The following is a 22,107-nucleotide window of genomic DNA, read 5'->3' as shown; positions in this document are numbered from 1 at the left end:
GATCACCCCTGTGAAAAAAAACACATCCCTGATCATTCCTTCTTCAAAGAAATACAAAATTTCGCCTTTTGGTAGACAGAGCCTTGAAACCCCTATCCAGAGTTTGTTGGTGGGAATTGCATTTAAATCTAATCCATTTTTGGGGTCATGGCTAACCTTTTTTCAGAAATTTGGCGAATTCTCTAATATCTATCTCATACTAGAAAAAAATCCTTTGTTCTCTTTCTAAAATAAAGCATGAATCAGATGATTAAACATTTTTTTTTATTAACATGTTCATCATCCGCATGTTTACGTCCCAGAAAAGACAGAGAAAACTATAGTCTCTAGTGTCAAAACAAATTAGATCGTGTTGTAAAGTTATTGAATTGTTCAAATTTCTATCTTGTCATTCTAAGCAAAAACTATACAACTACAATAGTGACTTTTCCTCATTTCCCCTAAAAATAAATGAATTCTCCCTATCATGGTTTATAACAAATGATTTTCTGTTAATGTGATGGAGGTTATGCTTCTGCCACAGGTTATTCATAGTCTTTCTTATAAGATGCCTCATACGAAATATACTTCATTCGCTTCTTTTTTTAACTTGTTTTTGCTCAGATTTTACTTTAACCGTCTTTTCATCTTACTTTACGTTTTTTTTTTACTTTGAAAGATAAGAAACATGCCACAAGAGCCTTCGAGTACCCTGCAACACTACAACCCTTCGACTACCGATAATAATTCCTCTTATCCATTTAAACAGAACAGCAACAAAATATACCTTGCTGATATGATGCCTTTGTCGACCTCAGAGCAGTTTCTTATATCTTGAGTTCTCAGCTTAAACCCAGATTCTAAATCCGCCTTCTCTGCCTGAAATGAAAAAAGTTTATTGAACCGTGGACTTACTATGAATTAAAGAGCAATTATTAAAGCAAAAATTTAAACCAGTCAAGAATGAAACCCATTTTGTATTAGGCATTCCCCAAAAGTGTCAAAAAATAAATTTGAACGAGATGATTGATAAATCTTTTTTAAGTTTTAACGTTGAATTGGTAAATTTAATCTTAGCTTTATAAGGTCTTGAGCATATTCCAAGAAAAATAAGGGTTAATACCTACAAATTTCTTGTCATCAAAAATTGAACATTTTTTCAGGAACTAATTTGTTTAAGTCCAGTCTAAAACTGCCCTAAAAACTTCGCTGATTTTTGTATTAAAATTAAATAGTTGTGGGCATCAAGCCATGGCTAATTGTAGAAAAAGCCAAGACAGATAGTCCAATTGAGTGAGAAGAAAAACCTGGCATTAATTCCTCCCTTATAGGGATTGTATAAAAAGGAGGTTAGTTCATTTGTTGATAGATATGTCTATCTATTAACCGTCCATGCATCATCATTGCTAGGGCAGTTTCTTTCAGAGGACTTAAACAAATTCTGGCAGTTTTTGGTCATCAAAAATTGAACTTTTTTCAGGAACTTATTCGTTTAAGTCCAGTCTAAAACCCATATTCCGACTCAGGAATGTTTCCCTACTCGGGTACAACAGCTAAGGCCAAAATTTTAGGATGGTTTATTAGGCATAGACGTTAAAACCAGCAACAAACCTGCATCTGGGAAACTTTCCTGTATTTGTTTTCATGGAATTCCATTAGTCCAGTTGCAATCTTGGCACATGATACATAAGTCTGCTTGACAGTGAACAAGCAGCAGAAGAAAAGAGTAAAACTATATAATTTATTGATCAGGTCCATGTATAATTTGGGCTAGCCTATATATTTAAGTTAGCCTATAGGCTATATTAGCCTAACAGAGCATATACTCCCACCCCCTAATGTGTGAATATATACCCAGAACTGAATCCTGAATCCAAAAATAACATTCATTTGTGTTGCAAATGAAGTCAGATAGAGAGAGAAGCGAGTGATAGCTCTCCAATATTCAGCTCCAACGCGTAAAAGCACATTTATGGACAATGCATTTGAGCAATAAAATAAGATCAAATAGTTAAAAGATATAAATATTCACCTTTCATTTTGGTCATTTCAAAGTGCAACAGCCGATACTTACTTCATTATTTTCCTACTAATAGCGTTAGGCAATTGCCACTTTACAGCTTTCGTTGGAATCGTTTATTTGAACCAGCGAATTAAAATTAGCCCACACCTATACAGCTTAACTCTTTAAACATGGCTACTGAGAGGGCTAGACGTTAGACATAGACATTAAAACCAGCCAAAAAAAACCTGCTTCTTGGAAACTTTCCTGTATTTGTTTTTATGGAATTCCATTAGTCCAGTTACAATCTGAATAAATTATATACAAACACTTATTTCAATAACCTATTCCTTGCGCTTAGTCTTGAGGACGGCTCAGGCGGCGTTCGTAAAGTTCGTAAAGTCGTTCGCAAAGTGTGTTTCCGTAAAGTTCTCACCGCTCATAAAAACCTTGTACTTTACGTGCGTTCTGAGCAGCAAACTATTCAAATTTCTGAAGCCTTCATAGTTCGGAGAAAAATTCTTGAAGAAATAAGGAGCTTGGGTGTAAGTATAGTTTAATGAAGCATAAGGGCTTGTTACACATTCTTTTTTCAGGGTCAAGCATATCAAGATTCCCTGGTTTTTCCTATTTCCTTGTGAAGTTGTTAGTCAACTTCAACTTTTTTTTTATTCAACTTAAAAAATACAAAAACAATATTATACAAAAAATCATGGTGCCAAAAATCCTGGCGAAAATTCAGTCCCATAGCATCCTAGATATTTAGTGCAAAATATTGAAACTAAATTCCAAACCAGGACTAGAGAAATCAGCATATTATCAATTTCCTGACTCCATATTTCCAAATCTTTATAGAAGTTTTGCTCTGGAACTCTTTCCCTATTGGTCCACTTTATGAACTTTACGAAAAAAGTTAAAAAAGTTTAACTTCAATGCTTGCTCACGTTTACGGAACGTTAATGAAGCAACTTTACGAACTTTGCGAACGACTTTACGAACGCCGTCTGAGCCGTCGTTTAAGCTCAGAGATTTTATTAAAAACTAGCTGTTGGGGTGGCGCTTCGCCCCACCCAAACACCTAGTTGGTGGGGGCGCTTCGCAACCCCCCAAGCCCCCCCCCCCCGCGCGCGTAAGTCGTTACGCGCCATATTAGTTACACGCCATTGTAGTTGTGTCCCTGTGTCCCACCTGTGAATATAGATAGATATATATATATATATTTTTAACTACATAAAACTTGCGAATATACAACATTCTTGGCTGTCCCATTGTCTGTGCATATAAATAGATTGTCAGGTTTACCGACTCTTGAACATGCAACATATAATTGTCCATGGGAAAAACAATCTGTATTCAGATCTATACCTCATTATTCTAATGATTGCCCTTGAGCTTTGTTGATGGTGATTGCTAATCGAACATTCCCTGTGTCCCCGTCGTCATTTATATGTCCCCCTATGCCCCCCGGCGTCCCTGTTGTTGTTGTTTCCCTGTGTCCCGGTCGTCATTTGTGTTCCGGTGTTCCGGTCTATAATTTCTCTTTGAGTGTCCTGGTCGTCATTTATATTCCCTGTGTCCCGGTCGTCATTTGTGTCCCGGTGCTTTGTTGATGGTGATTGCTAATCAAACATTCCTTGTGTCCCGGTCGCTTTCACTTTGAGTGTCCCGGTCGTCATTCATATTCCCTATGTCCCGGTCGTCATTTGTGTCCCGATGTCCCGGTCTGTAATTTCGTCAGTCAACAAATAAGACGTCAGTCGACGCACAAACATGATGTCACTCGACAGACACACAGACAACTTATTTTTATATATATAGATGTACAAAGGGTTATTGAAAAATTTTTACAAGTTAAACTAAAGACCATGTGAATGTGAACCGACGGTTAGACTATAAGGCAGATTCCAACTCCTTTGAATGAAGCTATTAAAAGCTAAAATTTTAAATATAGCTAAAAGAAATTTCATCACATTCATTCAACACCAGAAATAGTTTTAATGAGAAAAGCCCAAAAAACAAGTCAAAGGCTAATGGAATTAACAAAAGAAAACCACAAGTTAAATATAAGGCTTCTTCGCGACAAATGAAAAAGAAAAAATAGAAATTAAAACCACGAAAAACTGAAAATAATATTGACATGAAAGAACGAAAACAAATTAAAACGGATAATTAAAAGGTAAAGTTAAAATCTAGAAAAAAAACAAAGCTGCTCCTGTCTAATCTAGGAAGTAACCAAAATTAAATACAATCACTACAAAATAGAGCTAATTCAGTCCAAAGTGTGATTTAGTTGTCGGGGTCTATAGCCTCATTCGAGTCCATAAAAAAGACCTAAAGGAGGACTTTAACAGGACACGTTATGGCATGCATGCCTTCAGAGGTAAAGAGGGGGGGGGGGCATACTATAAGACTCAAAAGATTAATTTTTCAGATGACAAAAACTAAAATAAACAAAATGTCATTGCGTACTTCAAGTTTTTCCAGCTCCTCAAACAGTCGTCGGTTGTCATCATCAAGTTTGTCAATCTTGGTTTGAAAGTTATTCTTTGCCACTACAGAAGATTGTCGCTCATGCGCCAAAAGCTGAGTCAATTCCGCACATCGTGTTTCATGCTCAATTTTGATTTGCTCACAGAGGGACTTAGCATCATTTAGCTCCTTTTCAAGCATAGAAATGTAATCATCCTGAAGACGAAAAATATATATATATATAATTTGGAAATAGATCTGGACGCCTAGGATTTTTTACTTGAAATGTTCATGAGTCTCTAGGAGAGCAGCTATCTATTTTATACAAAACTAGCTGTTGGGGTGGCGCTTCGCGCCCCCCTCCAAGCCCCCCCCGCGCGCGTAAGTCGTTACGCGCCATATTAGTTACGCGCCATTGTAGTTGTGTCCCTGTGTACCACCTACGAATATAGATAGATTTATATATGTGTTTTGAACTACGTAAAACTTGCGAATATACAACATTCTTAGCTTTCCCATTGTCTGTGCATATACAAAGCCTTATGTACTAATAATGACGTCATATGCAAACGCTCTTTTTACAAACAAACAAACATGCATACACACAACTCGTTTTTATATAGATAGATAGATACAATACAAATTAACTGCGTAAAACTTGCGAATATACAACATTCTTCGCTGTCCAATTGTGGCTGCATATAAATAGATTGTCAGGTTTTACCGACCCTCGAACATGCAACGTACAATTGTCCATGGGAAAAACAATCAGTATTAAGATCTATACCACATTTTTCTAATGATTGACCTTGAGCTTTGTTGATGGGGATTGCAAATGCTAATCGAATTGGGAATTGCAATCTTTTAAATTGAAAAGGCAGATCCGTTGGAATCATGGGAATGCGAGGAATAAGAACAGCCTCACCCTTAAACGGCCCTGTCAAGATTGTGCCTCTATTACGTTTTCCATTGTTTTTTTTTACGGCAAGTCGCGTGCCATTGCAAAGCTTCGGTGGGTTGATATTGCTTAACAGTATTATTGGTACGCCTATTTTTAGTTGTAGCACGTGTGGTGGAAACCCTGAAAGATCCACGGAATTTAAAAATTCAGATGGATAATTAACCACATCATTTGGTTCCAAAACTGTGTCGACTGACTTGTACAGGACTGCCTGGCCTCGAATCTTGGTCAAAACAATATAGTTGATTTCGTGGACGTCTATAATTTTGGGAGCAAGAATCGCTCTTTCACTTAGCCATTTATTATTTTTATAATTGTTTAGAATATTCGGAAATACTTTTTCAATCAATTCATTTTTTGGACGTCACTAAATTACAGAATTCAGCAGGTAGTTGTATACGTCCTGAAATTGAGTCTACTGGGAGCTTTCCGTTTCCAATTGCCAGCAATTGATCTGAAAATGTTTGACCAGAGTCATCGTTTTGCAATCGGACACGCATATTTGTAGTTAATTTTAATGTTTTGACGTGTGCCCATAAATTAGAATTTTTCAGGCAAGCATTCATTTCGTCTGCAGGGGTTGATCTAGGTATTATAGGTAATGTTTGCCTGAAATCTCCCGCAAGCAATATTAATGTGCTGCCAAAGGGTTTCGAATTCCCTCGCAAATCTTTCAAACATTGATCCAGAGCCTCGAGCGATTTTTGTGTGCCATTGTGCACTCGTCCCAAATAATAAGTTTGCATTGCTGCAATACTTTACCCATCCCAGATGATTTGGAAATATTGCACGTGGGAGTTTCTGTAGAATGCAAATTCAGAGGCAATTTCAAAGCGGAATGAGCAGTTCTTCTACTAGGCAGCAACGTTGCGGCTATTCCGGGCGACGCAATTGCCAAAGCTATATCATTTTTTGATCGAATTGATGCCAGAATCAGTTTTATCACAAACGTTTTACCAGTACCTCCTGGCGCATCCAAAAAGAAAATTTCTCCAACGTTGTTATCGACACAATGCATTATCGTATCATAAATGTCTTTTTGTTCCGACGTTAACTTGGAAATGTTATTTTGTACATACGACAATAGATCACTCGTACTGTGACTTTGTTCAAGATCCAATTCTACACATGTCGAAACAGCAGCGGTACGATTAGGTGAAGACATTCCCAAATCCTGAAGAGGTTTGTTTGCCATACATACGCACAAATCTTCTATAATAATTAAAGCGTAGTTATAAATTTCTTATGTAAAATCAGAAGTCATATCTGACGTCTCTAACCGTTTTCGATGGAGTATATCTTCGGACATTTTTTATTTATATTTTTCCCATAACTCTGTAGGAGCTGATGGAGAGCAAGTTGTTAGTATGATGCCAAACAATGCACGAATTTGACTTGGAGTTGACGTTTCGCACGCGTCATTGATGCAGTTATCCCAGTGTTGGTCATTCTCCAATAAATTCAATTTTAACAAGGGATTACGACAATTCAAAAACCTTAAAAAAGAAAAACCAAAAGTTCGAAGCTTAGTAGAAATCGTTGTAAGAAAAACATCATTATCGAATTTCTTATCGTTCAAGTATAAGCATTGTCTTTTTAAGACATGAAAAAAATTTGAATTTTTTTTAAGTTTAGTTCAGAATCGCTAAAGTTATTATGCAAACTGCAAGAATATTTACAGTGCCTGAGCAATAATTATAATATTTTAATTCAAACTAGAAAATTACCTGAAAATAAAAAAATTATTTTGTTTTTTGTGAGATAGAATCAACTCGCTACGTCATTAAGCTTACAGGTTTGAATGTAACCAGTTATATAATGTCAGTAGGAAGGCCCATAAGGGGTTAAAACTTTCTTTCGTAACTAAACAAGGTCTCACCAAAATTAAAGAAATTCTAAAAAATGCAATTTCTCTTATAACCTAGAGAATAAAACTCAGGGTTTTAGCTTTTACACTCAGTATGACTAAAAAAAAATATTCCACATATTTTTCTAAATAACTTTTAGTAGCCCATTTATATATGAAAAAAATAAGATAAAAAAAGAATTAAAAAAAAAAACCATAGTGATCTTGAACTTCTCCTATAAATTCGAATCTCATATTTTTGGCTGTGACCCTAATGATTAAAATGAACACTGAACCTAAATGTAACAAGAACCATGGTAACTTTTCAATAAGACACCAGAATAAACTGAAAAGCATTGTTGAGGAATGGTCAACTTAAGTGGTTAAAGCAAAAATGCAAGTTTCGTTCATAACGAAATTGAAAATTACTTGTTCTCGGCAGTGCTCAGGCATCGATGGATTGAAGATAAATAAAACCTGGCTTGACAAAAATGACTTGACAATAAAACCTAATAAAACCTGGCTTGACAAAAAAAAGTTCACTTTACTCCTGAACTTCGTGTACCAATCTTTATTTCTATTTGTTTCTTCTTGCTTTTATTCATTTGTTTTTATTTTTACCTTTTTCTCCAAGGTAAATTTCAGTTCATTCTTCTCCGCGATGAGCGATTTTTTCTCCTTTTCTACTTCATTGTTTGCAGTTACCGTCGATTCCATTTCCCTTTCTATGACCAAATTCAAACCTTTGTTGCAATTCGCCTTCGATAATTCTTCTTCTAGAATTTTAACAGTCTTTTCTGCTTCATCACACCGTTCCTGTAACTGAGAAACACTTAGTCAGCTCAAAATCAGTGGCAGTTCTAGGCCTGGGCAAGGGCTTAGTTACCCCCTTCCCCAGTTTTTCTAACATCTGACGTTAAATATTTTTATTCAATATTCTTACACTTTTATAGTGTACTTACCACCACCACCCCGATTATGAGGCTATAACCGTTACTGCTTAAAACACAAAAAAGAACAAGATTTGCGCTTGGTATATTGTCTTAACTAGTCTTAGAACTTGTTTCATCATGATTCGGTTACTTAAAGAAAAGGCTGCTAATGATTGACTTTCCATGCATGATAACGACGTAACAGGTTACATGGGTTACTGAAATATATTTTTGAATATAGGCTTTTCCTAATTTTACAGGAAAGCAGGATGAAAGTAAAAACACACACTGAAAAATCTTTCTCACAAATCAGAATTTAAGAAACTTGAAACTTCAAAGACTGATAGCTTTTCGATCGAAATTCATTGGAGGTGTCCAATAACTGAGTTGTTTGTTACTTGTAAGATAAGGGACTTACGCTCGTTTTCACGCCTTTTTGGAACAATTTATAATACGGTCAAAATTAACGATGAGCCCATTTTGCATAAATCAATCGATAGATCTCTTCGAGTTCTTTAAAACCATACGCTTAACTTATTTTCAGAAAATTCTAATTATAATGAAATATTAAGAAAATATTTCAGAAAGCGGACTTGTGTCATTTTTTCAAAGCACCACGCAAATGTTCTGACCCTATAGAAGAATCCCCTTTTGCGGCCATAAGTCTGTCTGGTCGTTTGCATCATATTTCAATGCTTCAGCATTGATCAGACTAGTGATTCCCAGCCCTTTTTTCGATCCCGACACAGTAGAAAATCTTTTATTGTTTTGCTCTACACTATCACCCTACACCTTCAAGCATCTGCACCATCAGCCATTGCTCACACCATCCCGCTTTATGAATTTACTCGATTCCAAGTAGATTTAATTCCAAAAGGATTTTCACCAGAGATATCTTTAACTTTGATGCAGCTTTACTTGAACTGATTGGAGTGCTGCTCTTTAACTTTATTTTTGTAATGAGGAGAAGGAGCTTACAAAATGTTCAGGCAACTCAATTTTCTGTTTGTTTCGTTCCGCCGCACTGAAGAACACACCCTCTCTCCGAATCAAAGTTCCAAAACTTGTCAGGTACTGTATACATGTTTCAACAAAATGTGCCTCCACGTCTATTTTTTACTCTTTTGAAAGAAGTAAAGAAATAGCATTCTACCGATAAGACCGTATCGGGGGGGGGGTACCGGATTTGAATTCTCCCTCGCATCCGATTTTGGTCCAATTTGTAAAAACAAGTAACAAAAATGTATATAGACAAATTTTCGACGCGTTTCTTAATTTGTAGTACCCCTCACTTCCCCCCTAGAAAAAATGATAAGGTTTGACTATCAGGTTTGACTAAACATTGTTCTACTTTCTACAATAACTGGGGATTTTAACTTTCCAAACAATCAAACAAATGTTACCTTATAAGAGGAACCTATGGAATAAAGTAGTGAAGCAGCCTAAAATCTAAAGAGGAATGATGAATGTGACATAACACTATAAATGGCACAGACCACTAAATTTACCTAGCGCTAATTAGACCCAATCATATTTTCATAGAATTTCCTAATTGGCTGAAAGATTCAAAAAAAATTCTGAGTGGCTAAAGTTAGCGCTAGGTAGTTCTCAGCATTAGTAGAATCTCACTCTGAATGGGCCTTAACGGACTGTTTGAACGAGAAACCTATCTTATGAGTCCTACCTAATCTTCCATGGAGTGATGATTAGCTTTTTTAATTTCGTCTTCACTTTTAATCGCGTAATTTTGGGTCGCGAGTTGTATTTTTGGGTTTGATTTAGTTAATTTTTTGTTAAATTCAGCTATTGGTCATATTGCCAATATTAATAAGATCAAATTAATATAATTAATTTGATCTATAATAATAAGATCAAAATAATTGCTTATTATACAAAATAATAAGTTTTGATCTATAATAAGATCAAAACTTGAAGCAATGTTTTTTAACAAGGGTGACAAGGTTTGTGGCAAAAGTCCCGATCAAATAATTGCTTGAAAATCCAACTAGAATCTCAAAATGTGTAGCAAACGTGAGCGTTAATGCCATCGATATCAAATTTGTACCAAACAGTTTGCGGCAACAAACTGTAAGTAAGGAGCGACTCGGCTCAATATTAACTGAAACTCTAAAAACAAAATCATGATATCAATAGATGCAACAAAAGAATTAGCTTATTATGCTGATTCCAAATATATAATATTCATTAGGTTTATTAGAAAATTTGCCAGATTTTCAAAAAAGGAGGGAAACATCCTAGGAAAGTCAAAGAAACTGAAGGAAAATAACATCAACAGATTCAGCGTATCAGAGAACTCTGCTGAAGAGGTTTCAAGCTCCAATCTGCAAAAATGTCGAATTTTGTATTTTTCGTCAGATGAAAGATCACAGATGCGTGTTTATTTGTGTTTCCACGCTTTTTTCCCCCAAAGCGACACGCCTAAAATATTGAAAACAGCCATTTTGTCCAGAATATATTAAAAGGTCCAATAACCATGCCTTTGGGGATAATATGACCCCTCACAGTCCCTGGGAAAAGGTCAGTAAGTTATGAAATCTGCCCATTGTTTACGTAGAGTATTTGATATCGGAAAGTATACATACATTTTTTGGGAAGGGAGAGGGGTGAATTTTCTGCTGTATTTTCCAAGGTAACAATTTTCCATGGATGAAAGTTTTCGGGGGGGGGGGTGAACATAACAGGGGAAATTTAGGCTGGGGAAATTTTCCAGAATTCCTATAAGAAAATCTTTTTGTTTGTTTTACTTTTTCTTGGCCGACTCAATTTTAAATGTGGAGATGTCACAGGGATTTGTCTGGGGAAATGTTCACCAGGTTGGGATTGTTTAGAAGATCTTTCCATGGAGGGAGGATTTACAGTATAATTTGAAAAACAATAAAAAATTAAGTCTTGTACAAACGAAAGTGTGCTAAGAAGAATTTTGTAGATGAAATCGTCCGCAAAAAATTTTCCCGTGTGAGTTTCAAGCGACAATGGAATTGAAGATTTTTCTGACAGGAGGGGGGTTGAGTTTTACTTGGGGAAGCTTTCCATGGGGGTATTTTCCATGGGGGAAAGGGTATTTTCATGGAGGAGGAGCCGGTTTCTCCGACATTTAAAAAACGACCAACGATCAAATTTCTAAAGATCGTTCAAATCTTCTCTTAAAATCTTCTCAAATCTTCTTTTAAAAAGAAGAGTTGAGAGAAAGAGTCAAACTTTAGCGTAAAGAGCTGGGCGTTGGTGAGAAAGAAGCCCCTTTCATATACGAAGTAATTTCTGTTCGTTTTAAGTTTTAATGTCGCTCCTTACTTTCAGTTAAAAAAACTTGTTTTTTTATTTAATTTAATCTTAAGAAGAACAATTAAATCATATACTTAATTCCATTTAACCTAAAAGTGGTCCTATCTCCTTATAACTAATCACCATTGAAGTGCAGAATAGAGACAAAGAATTACCTTCGTATTTTCTGCTTCAAGCTCTGATATTTTCATTGATAATCTGGAAACTGTCTCTTCAAACTGGTTGGTATTAGTGTTCATTAAAACTATAAAAATGTAAATATAGGTAAGAATAGCTTATATAATACAAACTATTTCAAAGTAAACAAGCAAGAGTATTGTACATTTCCATTTAAAATCCATTGAAACCCATTATTAAACAGTATATCCTGCTAGCCACTGCTATTGACAACATTATTACGTTTTAGCGTTAGAAGTTATTCGGCTGTCCTGTGCCAAAACCAAGAATCTGCATTTATCAAGTTGTCAAGAAAATCACAAAATAATGATTTTTTATTTTCTAAATGGGAAAAGTTTAATCGGAACGGGAAACAGAACGACTAACTCATAATTTTGACTCTTGAACTAAGAAAGACCAAGAAGAAATGGCTGAGAACCGGCCTAGCCAATTACAATTTAACTTGTTCTTTACCTTAAGTTCACAATGAAAACAGATGGCACTGGTATATACTGCAATCAACGTACCCATCCTGAACTAGAAAAACATTTTTGTCAACAGATTTTTCGGTATTCGTTTAATTCCCGCAGTGTGCTGGATGTAGGTACAGGATCTTATAATTTCGTTATGTCCGTACTAGGCTTTGATATTCTGCTTTTAAAAACCGATAAAAATCTGTTTATAGCCCTTTAGATACTAGGTCGATTCTAAGAAATTACAGGAAATAAAAACATTCTAGCTCCACTATTGGACTTCTGTGTAGGAATTAGGGAGGTACCTCCTTAACTCAAAGTCTATTTTTTAGATAGATACTAAGTTTTGGCAGAGAACAGCCGGACAGCCATTGTCATGTCTACATTAGTGTTTGAAACGGTTCCAATTATGCTACGTTACTTACTATTTGTACCTGTAATGGGACCAGACAAGGACGCCTCACCCGGCATCTAGAAGACTACGTATGGTTTTCGTTCCGTTTCAGAACGGTAATTTTTGTTACGTTGCATATCTCTTACTGTTTCGCCCATTGGTATAAGCTATCAAATAAAAAAACAAGTTTTTTTTAACTGTAAGTAAGGAGCGACATTAAAACTTAAAATGAACAGAAAGTATTCCGTATATGAAAGGGGTTGTCCCCTCCTCATCGCCTCGCTCTTTACGCTAAAGTTTGACTCTTTGTCAAAGTTCTGCTTTTTAAAAAATATAAAACTTTAGCGTAAAGAGCAAGGCGTTAAGGAGGGGACAACCCGTTTCATATACGGAATAATTTCTGTTCGTTTTAAGTTAAATTGAATTTCAATCCTATTTAACTAAAATTTCGTATCATATCATCAACTAAAATTTTGAGATAGCCATTTTGTTTAAAATGATTTGAAACTAGAATAACAAACTTCGGTTTCGACACAACCCCAAGAGCCAGCAGGCAAGTGTTGTAAGTTATGAACCGGGGCCATATAAGGTTTTTATGTAAGGGATGGTCGTACAAACTTCAGAGGTGGCTTATTTGATTGAAAACTGAAAGTTCTAGGTACCTTTTTAAGGGTCAAAAGTGAACGGAGGGCATCTACCCTACACACACATACACGCCTTTAGATAGCCGTTTTTTTTTAAATAGTCCAACAATCAGATAACAAAACTTCGGGGTTAAAATACCCCCTCTCCCAGAGCCTGGGGGAAGGTTTTAAATTATGCCTGGAGGCATATGAGGTTTTTATGGGAGAGGTAAACGTCAGAGGGGACTCATATGGCTAAAAATTGAAAGTTCTAGTTCCCTTTTTAAAAGTCAAGAGGGACTCGAGGGTAATTAACCCTCCTGCCTTCTTTACACCAAATCCATCCAACAGAATTTTTGAGATAGCCATTTTGTTAAAATAAGTCAAAAGATCGGATGAAAAAAAACCCCAGGGTCAACATACCCTCCCAGAGCCCTGGGGCAAGTGTTGTATGTTATGTCCGAGGGCATATAATGTTCTTATGTGAGGGTTTCGAAAGTAGTTCAAAGTTAAGATAAACCAAACCCCAACCCCCACTCAAAAAACTTCTGAGCGATATTTTATTCCGAAACCTAAGCGAGCTAAACCCTGGCCTTCTCTGCATGGCCCGACCCCCTTCCCACCTCAAAAAAACTTATTAATGATATTTTACTCAAAAAAATGATGGCAACTCACTCCTGATCCTCCATGGCCCGACTCGCCGCAAGAAAAAAAAACCTATTAACAACATTTTATTCAAAACTTACGAGACCTGACCCCTGATCTTCCATGGCCCGATACTCTTCCCTCCCCCCAAAAATTATCAATGATAAATCATGGAACTGACCCCTGGTCCTCTATCCTTGGCCCGGACCCCTTATACCCCCCCCCCCTAAGAAAACAAATTTATTAGCAATATTTTATTCCTAAAATCATGGGAGCTGATTCCTGGCCCTCTCTCCATGCCCCCCCACCAAAAAACTTATTAACGATATTCCATTCCAGAAATCATGGGAATTCATTTTAATTTTATTAGCTATTTCCAAAGCTGTTCAGGACACATCTATTCTTCACTATAAACAAAAGTATGGCTATTGCCCGTTTCCCTAAGAGTAAAAGCATAAGGCCTATTGCGCATTTGGCACTTTACTGAACACGAATTATATTACAAATATTTTCTTTTGTATTTATTACAATATTGAAAATCAAATGAAAATTGCAGTGAAATCAGACCAGGATTTACCAATAGGCCCATTAGGTCCTGAGACTTTCACAATTCCCGAAGTTTTTGGGATTTCCTCGAAAATCCTGAAAAAACGGAACGGCAGAAACGCTTGGGCCTAGAAGGGTCAAAGCTTTAAATCCAGCCTGGGTGACACAAAATCTTGAGCTGATGAGCTTTCAGCAATTAATATCATTATATATCAAATGTTTAGTTTAAATTTATTAGTTCTTACCAAAACTGTTAATTTCTTTTGGAATAAAAAAATTATTTTGAAATAGGGAATTTTGAAAAACTTGAAACCTTGGCAATCAAAAATGAACAGAAATTAATTTTTAAAAAACCTTCCGAAAAAGAGGTTTTCTAAAGAAAAGTAAAGGCCATATTAAACTTAATATCAATAGAAATAGAAACCTACAATAGCACAAACTCAAAACGACCAGACATTACTATTAAAGAATAAATGAAACCCAAAACAAACGAAAATTTACTAAACAATCATAGCAAACAAACATACAAAAGGTGCTGACATAAATGAGTAAACAAATCTTAAAACGAGTGAAACTTAAACTGAATATGCAAATCAAGCTTGAAACGAACCAAAATCTCTACAAACAAGAGTTCGTGTTTTGCCACCTACTCTCATTGTATAAGTCTAAAGCCTACTGCGGCATTGGCGCTTTACTGATAACGAATTATATTACAAATATTTTCTTTTGCACTTATTATAACACTGAAAATAAACATAAAAATTACAGTAAAATTAAATTTTGAACTGATGAGTTTTCAGCAATTAATGTCATTATATAACAAATATTAAGTTTAATTTTATTAGTCCTTCCCAAGATTGTTCAAGACAAAGACAGCTTCACTACAAACAAGGGGATACAGCCCCCTTCCCTAACTGTAAAAGTCTAAAGCCTACTAAGTAATTGGTGCTTGACTGAAAACGAATTATATTATAAATATTTTCTTTTCCGGTTATTACAGCATCCAAAATGAAAATAAAATTACAGTGAAATAAAATCTTGAAGTGATGATTTTTCAACAATTACTAGCATTATATATTAAACATTCAGTTTGATTTTATTTGTACTTTCCAAGACTGTTTAAGACACATAAAGTTTCCAGTAAAGCGCCAATGAAGCAGTAGGTTTTAGACTTTTACAATGAGAGAAGGAGGCAAAACCCAAACTCTTGTTTGCAGAGATTTTTGTTCGTCTCAAGCTTGATTTGTATATTCAATTTAAGTTTAACTCTTTTTAAGATATTATTTACTCATTTGTATTAGTACCTATTGTGTGTTTGTTTGCTATGATTGTTTATCTAATTTCTGTTCGTTTTGGGTTTCATTTATTCTTTAATAGTAATTTCTGGTCGTTTAGAGTTATCTCTGTAGTTTCTCCGGATCTAAAGCTTAATAGAGCCTTTGCTTTTCTTTGAAAAACTTCTTTTTCAGAAAGTTTTTTTTAATTAATTTCTTTTTTTTATTGCTAAAGTTTTAAGTTTTTCTATATTCCCCATTTCAAAATTTTGATCAGATCCATTTGGGAAATGGGGGTTCAAGGGGGGGGGGGGGGGTTAGTTGCCCTCCAATCACTTTTACCTCTAAAAAGAGGAAAAGAACTTCCAATAAAATGAGCCTTCTTCAAAGTTTATACGACCACCCGTTCCATAAAAACCGTACATGCCTCCGGGGCATAACTCAGAATACTTACCCCTGGGCTCTGGAAGGTTGTGTCGGCCCTGGAAATCTTGTTAGTTGATCTTTGGAAAATTTTGAACAAAACGGCTATATCAAAACTTTATTTGGATGCATTTGAGGAACAGGGCGCGGGAGGCTACTTGCCCTCCGGTCACTTTTGATTCTGAAAAAAAGGCACTAGAACTTCTGATTTTCAATCGAATGAGCCCCCTCTGAAATTTATACAACCTTTTCTTTCATGTAAAGTGCCTCTGGGGAAAAATATAATAATAAATAAATAAATAATAAAACACTGAAGCCTTTATGGCCTTTAATATAGACAACTCTATAGCGTTGCCTGTGATATACTCTCGCATTTGCCTATAATATCAAAGGCAGCTTAATAAGAGAAAAAAGTCTTCTAAACAAGACACAAAGGAGGTGTCAGTCCTATAGCCTCCCTCCAGCTCTTTTATTTCCAATCGTTTGTGTAAGCATTTGATGTGCACGAGTATGAGTACCTATTTTGTATATAGTTTGTAATTGCACAGGTGTCTGTAATTAAAATCAAATAAAATTAACGTTACTTTTGAAATTAAAAGATGAAAAAAGAAAAATTTACACAACAAGAAAAAAGAAAATCATAAAAACTAGATGTGTAAAGTTGAACTGGAGTTGAATGTTGAACTAGAACTATAGTTGAACATTAAACTAGAGTTTTGCCCCCTTTCTGGGCACGATCATATCCCAAGTACGAGTGCAGTGAACTTAACACTGAAAGAAATAAGGTGATGATCATTTCTTCGCTCTATTATTACCATAATAGATGTTTAAAGTTCGACATGGGAGGGGAAGGGGCGAAGGAGGTATTCAAAATTATTAGAAAGAAGGGGGTGTAAAATCGTTTCAAAAGTATGGTTAAGAATGTAACATTCTCCAAGGAGACTCTTCTTCAATAGTTTTCAATGGAAGGTTGAAGGGCAGGGGGAGGTAACAGTCAAAAGTGTTATTATATATATACATATATATATATATATATATATATATATATATATATATATATATATATATATATATATATATATATATATATATATATATATATATATATATACATATCATTTCCAGTTTCAAGTCTGCTTGCTCTTGGCTTTCAACATGAAAACATGAATAAAAACACAAGAAAGGCAAACATACTGCTTTTTTCATTTTAATTTTTTTTTTTTTCAGTTTCAACTCTGCTTGCTTGGCTTTCAATAAGAAAACATGAAGAAAAAGACAAGAAAGGCAAACATGCTGCTTTTTTCATTTTTTTTTTCCAGTTTCAACTCTGCTTGCTCTTGGCTTTCAATAAGAAAACATGAAGAAAAAGACAAGAAAGGCAAACATGCTGCTTTTTTCATTTTTTTCCAGTTTCAACTCTGCTTGCTCTTGGCTTTCAATAAGAAAACATGAATAAAAAGACAAGAAAGGCAAACATACTGCTTTTTTCATTTTCATTTTTTTTTCTAGTTTCCACTCTGCTTGCTCTTGGCTTTCAATAAGAAAACATGAAGAAAAAGACAAGAAAGGCAAACATGCTGCTTTTTTCTTTCTTTTTTTTTCCAGTTTCAACTCTGCTTGCTCTTGGCTTTCAATAAGAAAACATGAAGAAAAAGACAAGGAAGGCAAACATGCTGCTTTTTTCATTTTTTTTTCCAGTTTCAACTCTGCTTGCTCTTGGCTTTCAATAAGAAAACATGAAGAAAAAGACAAGAAAGGCAAACATGCTGCTTTTTTCAGTTTTTTTTTCAGTTTCAACTCTGCTTGCTCTTGGCTTTCAATAAGAAAACATGAATAAAAAGACAAGAAACGCAAACATACTGCTTTTTTCATTTTCATTTTTTTTTTCTAGTTTCAACTCTGCTTGCTCTTGGCTTTCAATAAGAAAACATGAAGAAAAAGACAAGAAAGGCAAACATACTGATTTTTTCATTTTCATTTTTTTTTCTAGTTTCAACTCTGCTTGCTCTTGGCTTTCAATAAGAAAACTGAATAAAAAGACAAGAAAGGCAAACATGTTGCTTTAATGTGCATTAAAATTGAGAACCCAATTACCCAACGTTTCTTGCATTTTCTTCAACTTCCCTTTCAGTTCAGCTTTATCTGTTTTGAGTAGTCCAATTTGATGTTTAAGGACTCGAACATGTCGTTCTGAGGTTTGTTGGAGTGAGGAAAGGGCTTCTGTCAGTCGCTGTATTTCCCGGCCACGAGCATCGTACAATATCTGCATATGCTCTTTACTTCCAGTAGCTACAATGAAAACAGGGGATTAAGGGAAATAAGTTGAAAAAATTGTATATACTAAAAGCCAAGAATCATCTTCCTCCAAAATCTGTTTGGTTCATTATTCAGGCAAGAAATAACAACTTTCCACAGAAAAGGAAACTTGAGCACAGAAATAATTCAATATAATCCACATTCGCAAATAGTAACACAAAAGCAATAGAGTAAGTACTTAAGACCAAACTTATTGCAGTTTGGCTTGTATCCATATTTGGCAACTAAAACTAGGCCAACACAATTTATTTTTCTCTGATTGGTTTAAAATTACAGGAAAAACAGACAGGGACAAAAGGGCTTCGACAAAGGTAAAGATTAGTGAAGACGGTCCGTTGCATTAATTCATAGCAACTGTTTTATTGATGTTCGATCCGTATAAAAAAATCCCCCTTCCTATCCACCTAAATTCCATACTACAAATGTTATTAAAAAGCTATTGGACAAAACTACGAATCATTGCAGCTTCGGCTGCTGCCTTTTAACTAAATACTGAAACTCTTCAAAAATTTAAATTGCAATTCAACATTTTAGTTTTTAAGCAAAAAAACGAGAAAACATCAGAAATATTCTAGCTACTGACCAATAACAGAACTATGTCAATAAAAAAAAAGAACAAAAACTAGTGTGAAACCAAATTACTCAAAAAATTGTTCAAAGAAAAATAAAGAACCATATTAAAACCTGACACGAGCAGAAATAAAGCCATAGAATAATTCGAACATAGAAAAAAAAACTCTGAAAAAAGTAATGAAACCCGAAACAAACAAAATTCAGAACGAGAATTCGAATACATTAAGACAACCGACACTGGTATCAATGGACAGATGAACACCAAAAGTAAGAGAAGTAAAAATGTGTAATCGGGTCGAAATTAAAGCGACCAAAAATTACCACAAATAAAAGTAGAGCTCCCACCCCCTAAACTCTTTAAAGGTCAGAGTGTCACTTACGTTCTATTGAAAACAAAATATATTTTGAACAGTTTCTCTGTTACTGTTACAACATTGAAAAATAAAAAATGCAAATATTTTCAAAAACTAACATCAATATATAACAAACCATCAATCTAGCTTAATTATTCTGATATGTAGTAAATTTTTATCTAAACTTGCTTTGAACGCATTTTCTTCAAATACAGAATTAACACTTAAATCATTTCTTGATTTATCAGTTAAAAATATTGCTCCTTCAGACTAAACAGATTACCCCAGATACTACCAATATCCATTTAAAGTTTTACTTAGACATCAGTTTTTTGAATAACTAAATAAAAACAAAAAGAAAATTCTTTCGACAAAAGAAATGTCTTTTTAAATTATTAAAATTAAATTGAAAGTCATAAATATAATTTATCTAAGCAATGTTATTTTCCTTTTCTGTAATCTTGATTATTATTATGATTTGTTTTGCTTTTGTTCATGTTTGAACAAATAAAAACAAAACTGCTCAAGATACATGAGGGGCAGCTCAAGTAAGGAGCGAAGTGGGTGAAATGTATTATTCTTTTCTTGACCAAGGCCCTTTGTACAGAAGGAGTTGTCGAAGAAAGAGGCACATTCGATTAAAAATTGAAAGATCTGGTACACTTTTTGAGAGTCAAAAGTGATTGGAGGGCAACACCCCCCCCCCCCCTTCATTTCCCCCAAGTGACCCTATGGAGATTTTTAGGTAGCAATTTTGTTCATTAAAGTTGGAAGGTCCAGTAATTATGTCTACAGGAATGTCAACCCCCCCCCCCACCTACACACACACACGCACACACACAAACACTCACGCACAGCCCTCAGGGCAAGGACTAAGTTAAGCAATTCGTCTATTGTTTACATAGAGTACATATTATTAAGAAAGGTATGTTACTCGACCTTTACTTTCCCAAAAGATGAAGGGATTCATGCGAGCCTTTCACAGAATTTTGAAGGGAGTGTTCAACTAAATTAAAACACGTTATGTGCATACGGGTTGTCAAAAGAGCGTAACTCAAGAATAACTAAGTATATTAATCTCCAACTTTCCGGAAATGATAAGGGAGATGATCAACTGACCGAAAAAAGCGATATTTGCACGCTACTACTACTACTACTACTGCTACTACTATTAAAACTAAAACAACAACTACTACTAATACGACTACTGCAAATACCACTACTATTACTGCTACCACTACTGTTTCTGTAGCGAGTACTACCAGAGGTGACGATATTGAATTGAAAATCTGAAGAATTGTTAAGAAGAAAGTTGAACTACATTAAAAAATGCAATGTGCATACAGATTGTCAAAACGACGTATCAGCAATATTTTTCGGCTTACCGTATCAAGATGAAACTTCCAGGGCATCAGAGAAGGATGTTCAACTGGCCAACATGCAACATGTACAATCTATTGCTGCTATTAACATTGCTGCTACTACTGTTATTATTACTACCAGTACAACACTATTGCTGCTACTACTACTCCTTATATTACCACAAATACTATGATAATAGTACTATTAACGCTATGAAGGGGAAATTCTGAGGACTCAATCAAAACACACCGTGTGCATGCAGATTATCAAAAGCGCGTATACCAAGAATGAACTGGGGCATTAAGCTAGAACTTTCAGAGAATGCTTACAGGAGAAGGTCAATCGGTCAAAAGGCAATATTTGCATTCTACTACAAATACTACTACCACTGCTACTTTACTGCTACTACTACTAAGCTACTTCAACCGATACTTCTATTACAACTACTTGTAAGGTTTGGAGGATTAAAATAAAAAGGGTGTCAAAAAAGTATATCAGCTGACTTATCGTATCAAGATGAAACTTCCGTGTAATCATGAGGGGAATTTTCGACTGAACAAAATGCAACATGTAAATGCTACTACTGCTATTAATGCCGCTGCTACTGCTGTAGGTACTACTACTAGCACAACCCTACTACTACTAGTACTTCTCCTGCTACTACCACTACTACTATGAAACTAGTACGTTTAAGGCTAAGCGTATGAAGGTGAAAAGTTGAGAGAATATTGATGAGAAGTTGATGAGAAATGAGAAATATTGATGAGAAATTGATGCGAACTGAATAAAAACACACTATACGGTTGCAGATCGTCAAAAGGGCGTAAGAATGGAAATGGGTATTAAGTTGGAACTTTGAGAGAATGCTTAAAGGGGAAGATCAATTGACCAAAAGGCAATATATGCACGATACTACTAAAATAAGCAGAAATAAAATCGAATAAATTTCCAAGCGCAAAATTATCACAAATTACCATCATTAAATACATGAAACCCAATGCAAATAGAAATTACAATAAATAACCGAGTCAAACTCAAAACGACCAGAAATTAATATGACTCCATGTGTTCAGAAGGCCAGAATATAATTTGCACTATACAAAGTACATTTCAAATGTTTTCACCTTTCTTAACCTTAATATATCAAAAGTTAGACTTTAAGGAATAAATATCATTATTATAAATCCGTATTCATATGTTGTTGTTTTTATTCTGTAAAGTTCAAATTATGTTCTGGTCATCAGAAGGCACGGGGGGAGGGGTCAGCCTTACTCATGTTAATTTCCACTTGTTTTGAGTTTGGCTCGGTAGTTTATTGTAATTTATATTCGTTTTGGGTTTCATTTATTTATTGGTAGCTTTACAGTAAGAAAAATTATTTAACTCTATTTCTGCTCATTTTGGGTTTAACGTAGCTCTTTAATTTTCTTTGAAAAACTTATTTTGTAGAAAAAATTTTTTTAATTATTTTTCAGTA

General features: G+C 35.0%; 1 protein-coding gene across 3 annotated transcripts in view; it reads right to left on the bottom strand.

Annotated features, from left to right (window-relative positions):
* The window catches only part of LOC136040978 (uncharacterized), a 130,825-nt gene that overhangs the window by 90,668 nt on the left and 18,050 nt on the right, over nucleotides 1-22,107 (bottom strand). The window contains exons 5-9 of one of the 3 annotated variants that reach the window (XM_065725452.1): nucleotides 18,121-18,315; nucleotides 11,648-11,736; nucleotides 7,879-8,079; nucleotides 4,451-4,666; nucleotides 767-858 (exon numbers count right to left, since the gene is read on the bottom strand). In XM_065725452.1, the coding sequence (XP_065581524.1) occupies nucleotides 767-858; nucleotides 4,451-4,666; nucleotides 7,879-8,079; nucleotides 11,648-11,736; nucleotides 18,121-18,315 (793 nt within the window). The remainder of the gene's footprint in view (nucleotides 1-766; nucleotides 859-4,450; nucleotides 4,667-7,878; nucleotides 8,080-11,647; nucleotides 11,737-18,120; nucleotides 18,316-22,107) is intronic. The other 2 variants (XM_065725453.1, XM_065725454.1) reach the window with 2 other exon arrangements.

This window comes from Artemia franciscana, chromosome 21, assembly GCF_032884065.1.
Source record: "Artemia franciscana chromosome 21, ASM3288406v1, whole genome shotgun sequence".
NCBI classification, from domain to species: domain Eukaryota; kingdom Metazoa; phylum Arthropoda; class Branchiopoda; order Anostraca; family Artemiidae; genus Artemia; species Artemia franciscana.
This window is presented reverse-complemented; position numbering and strand designations above follow the sequence as displayed.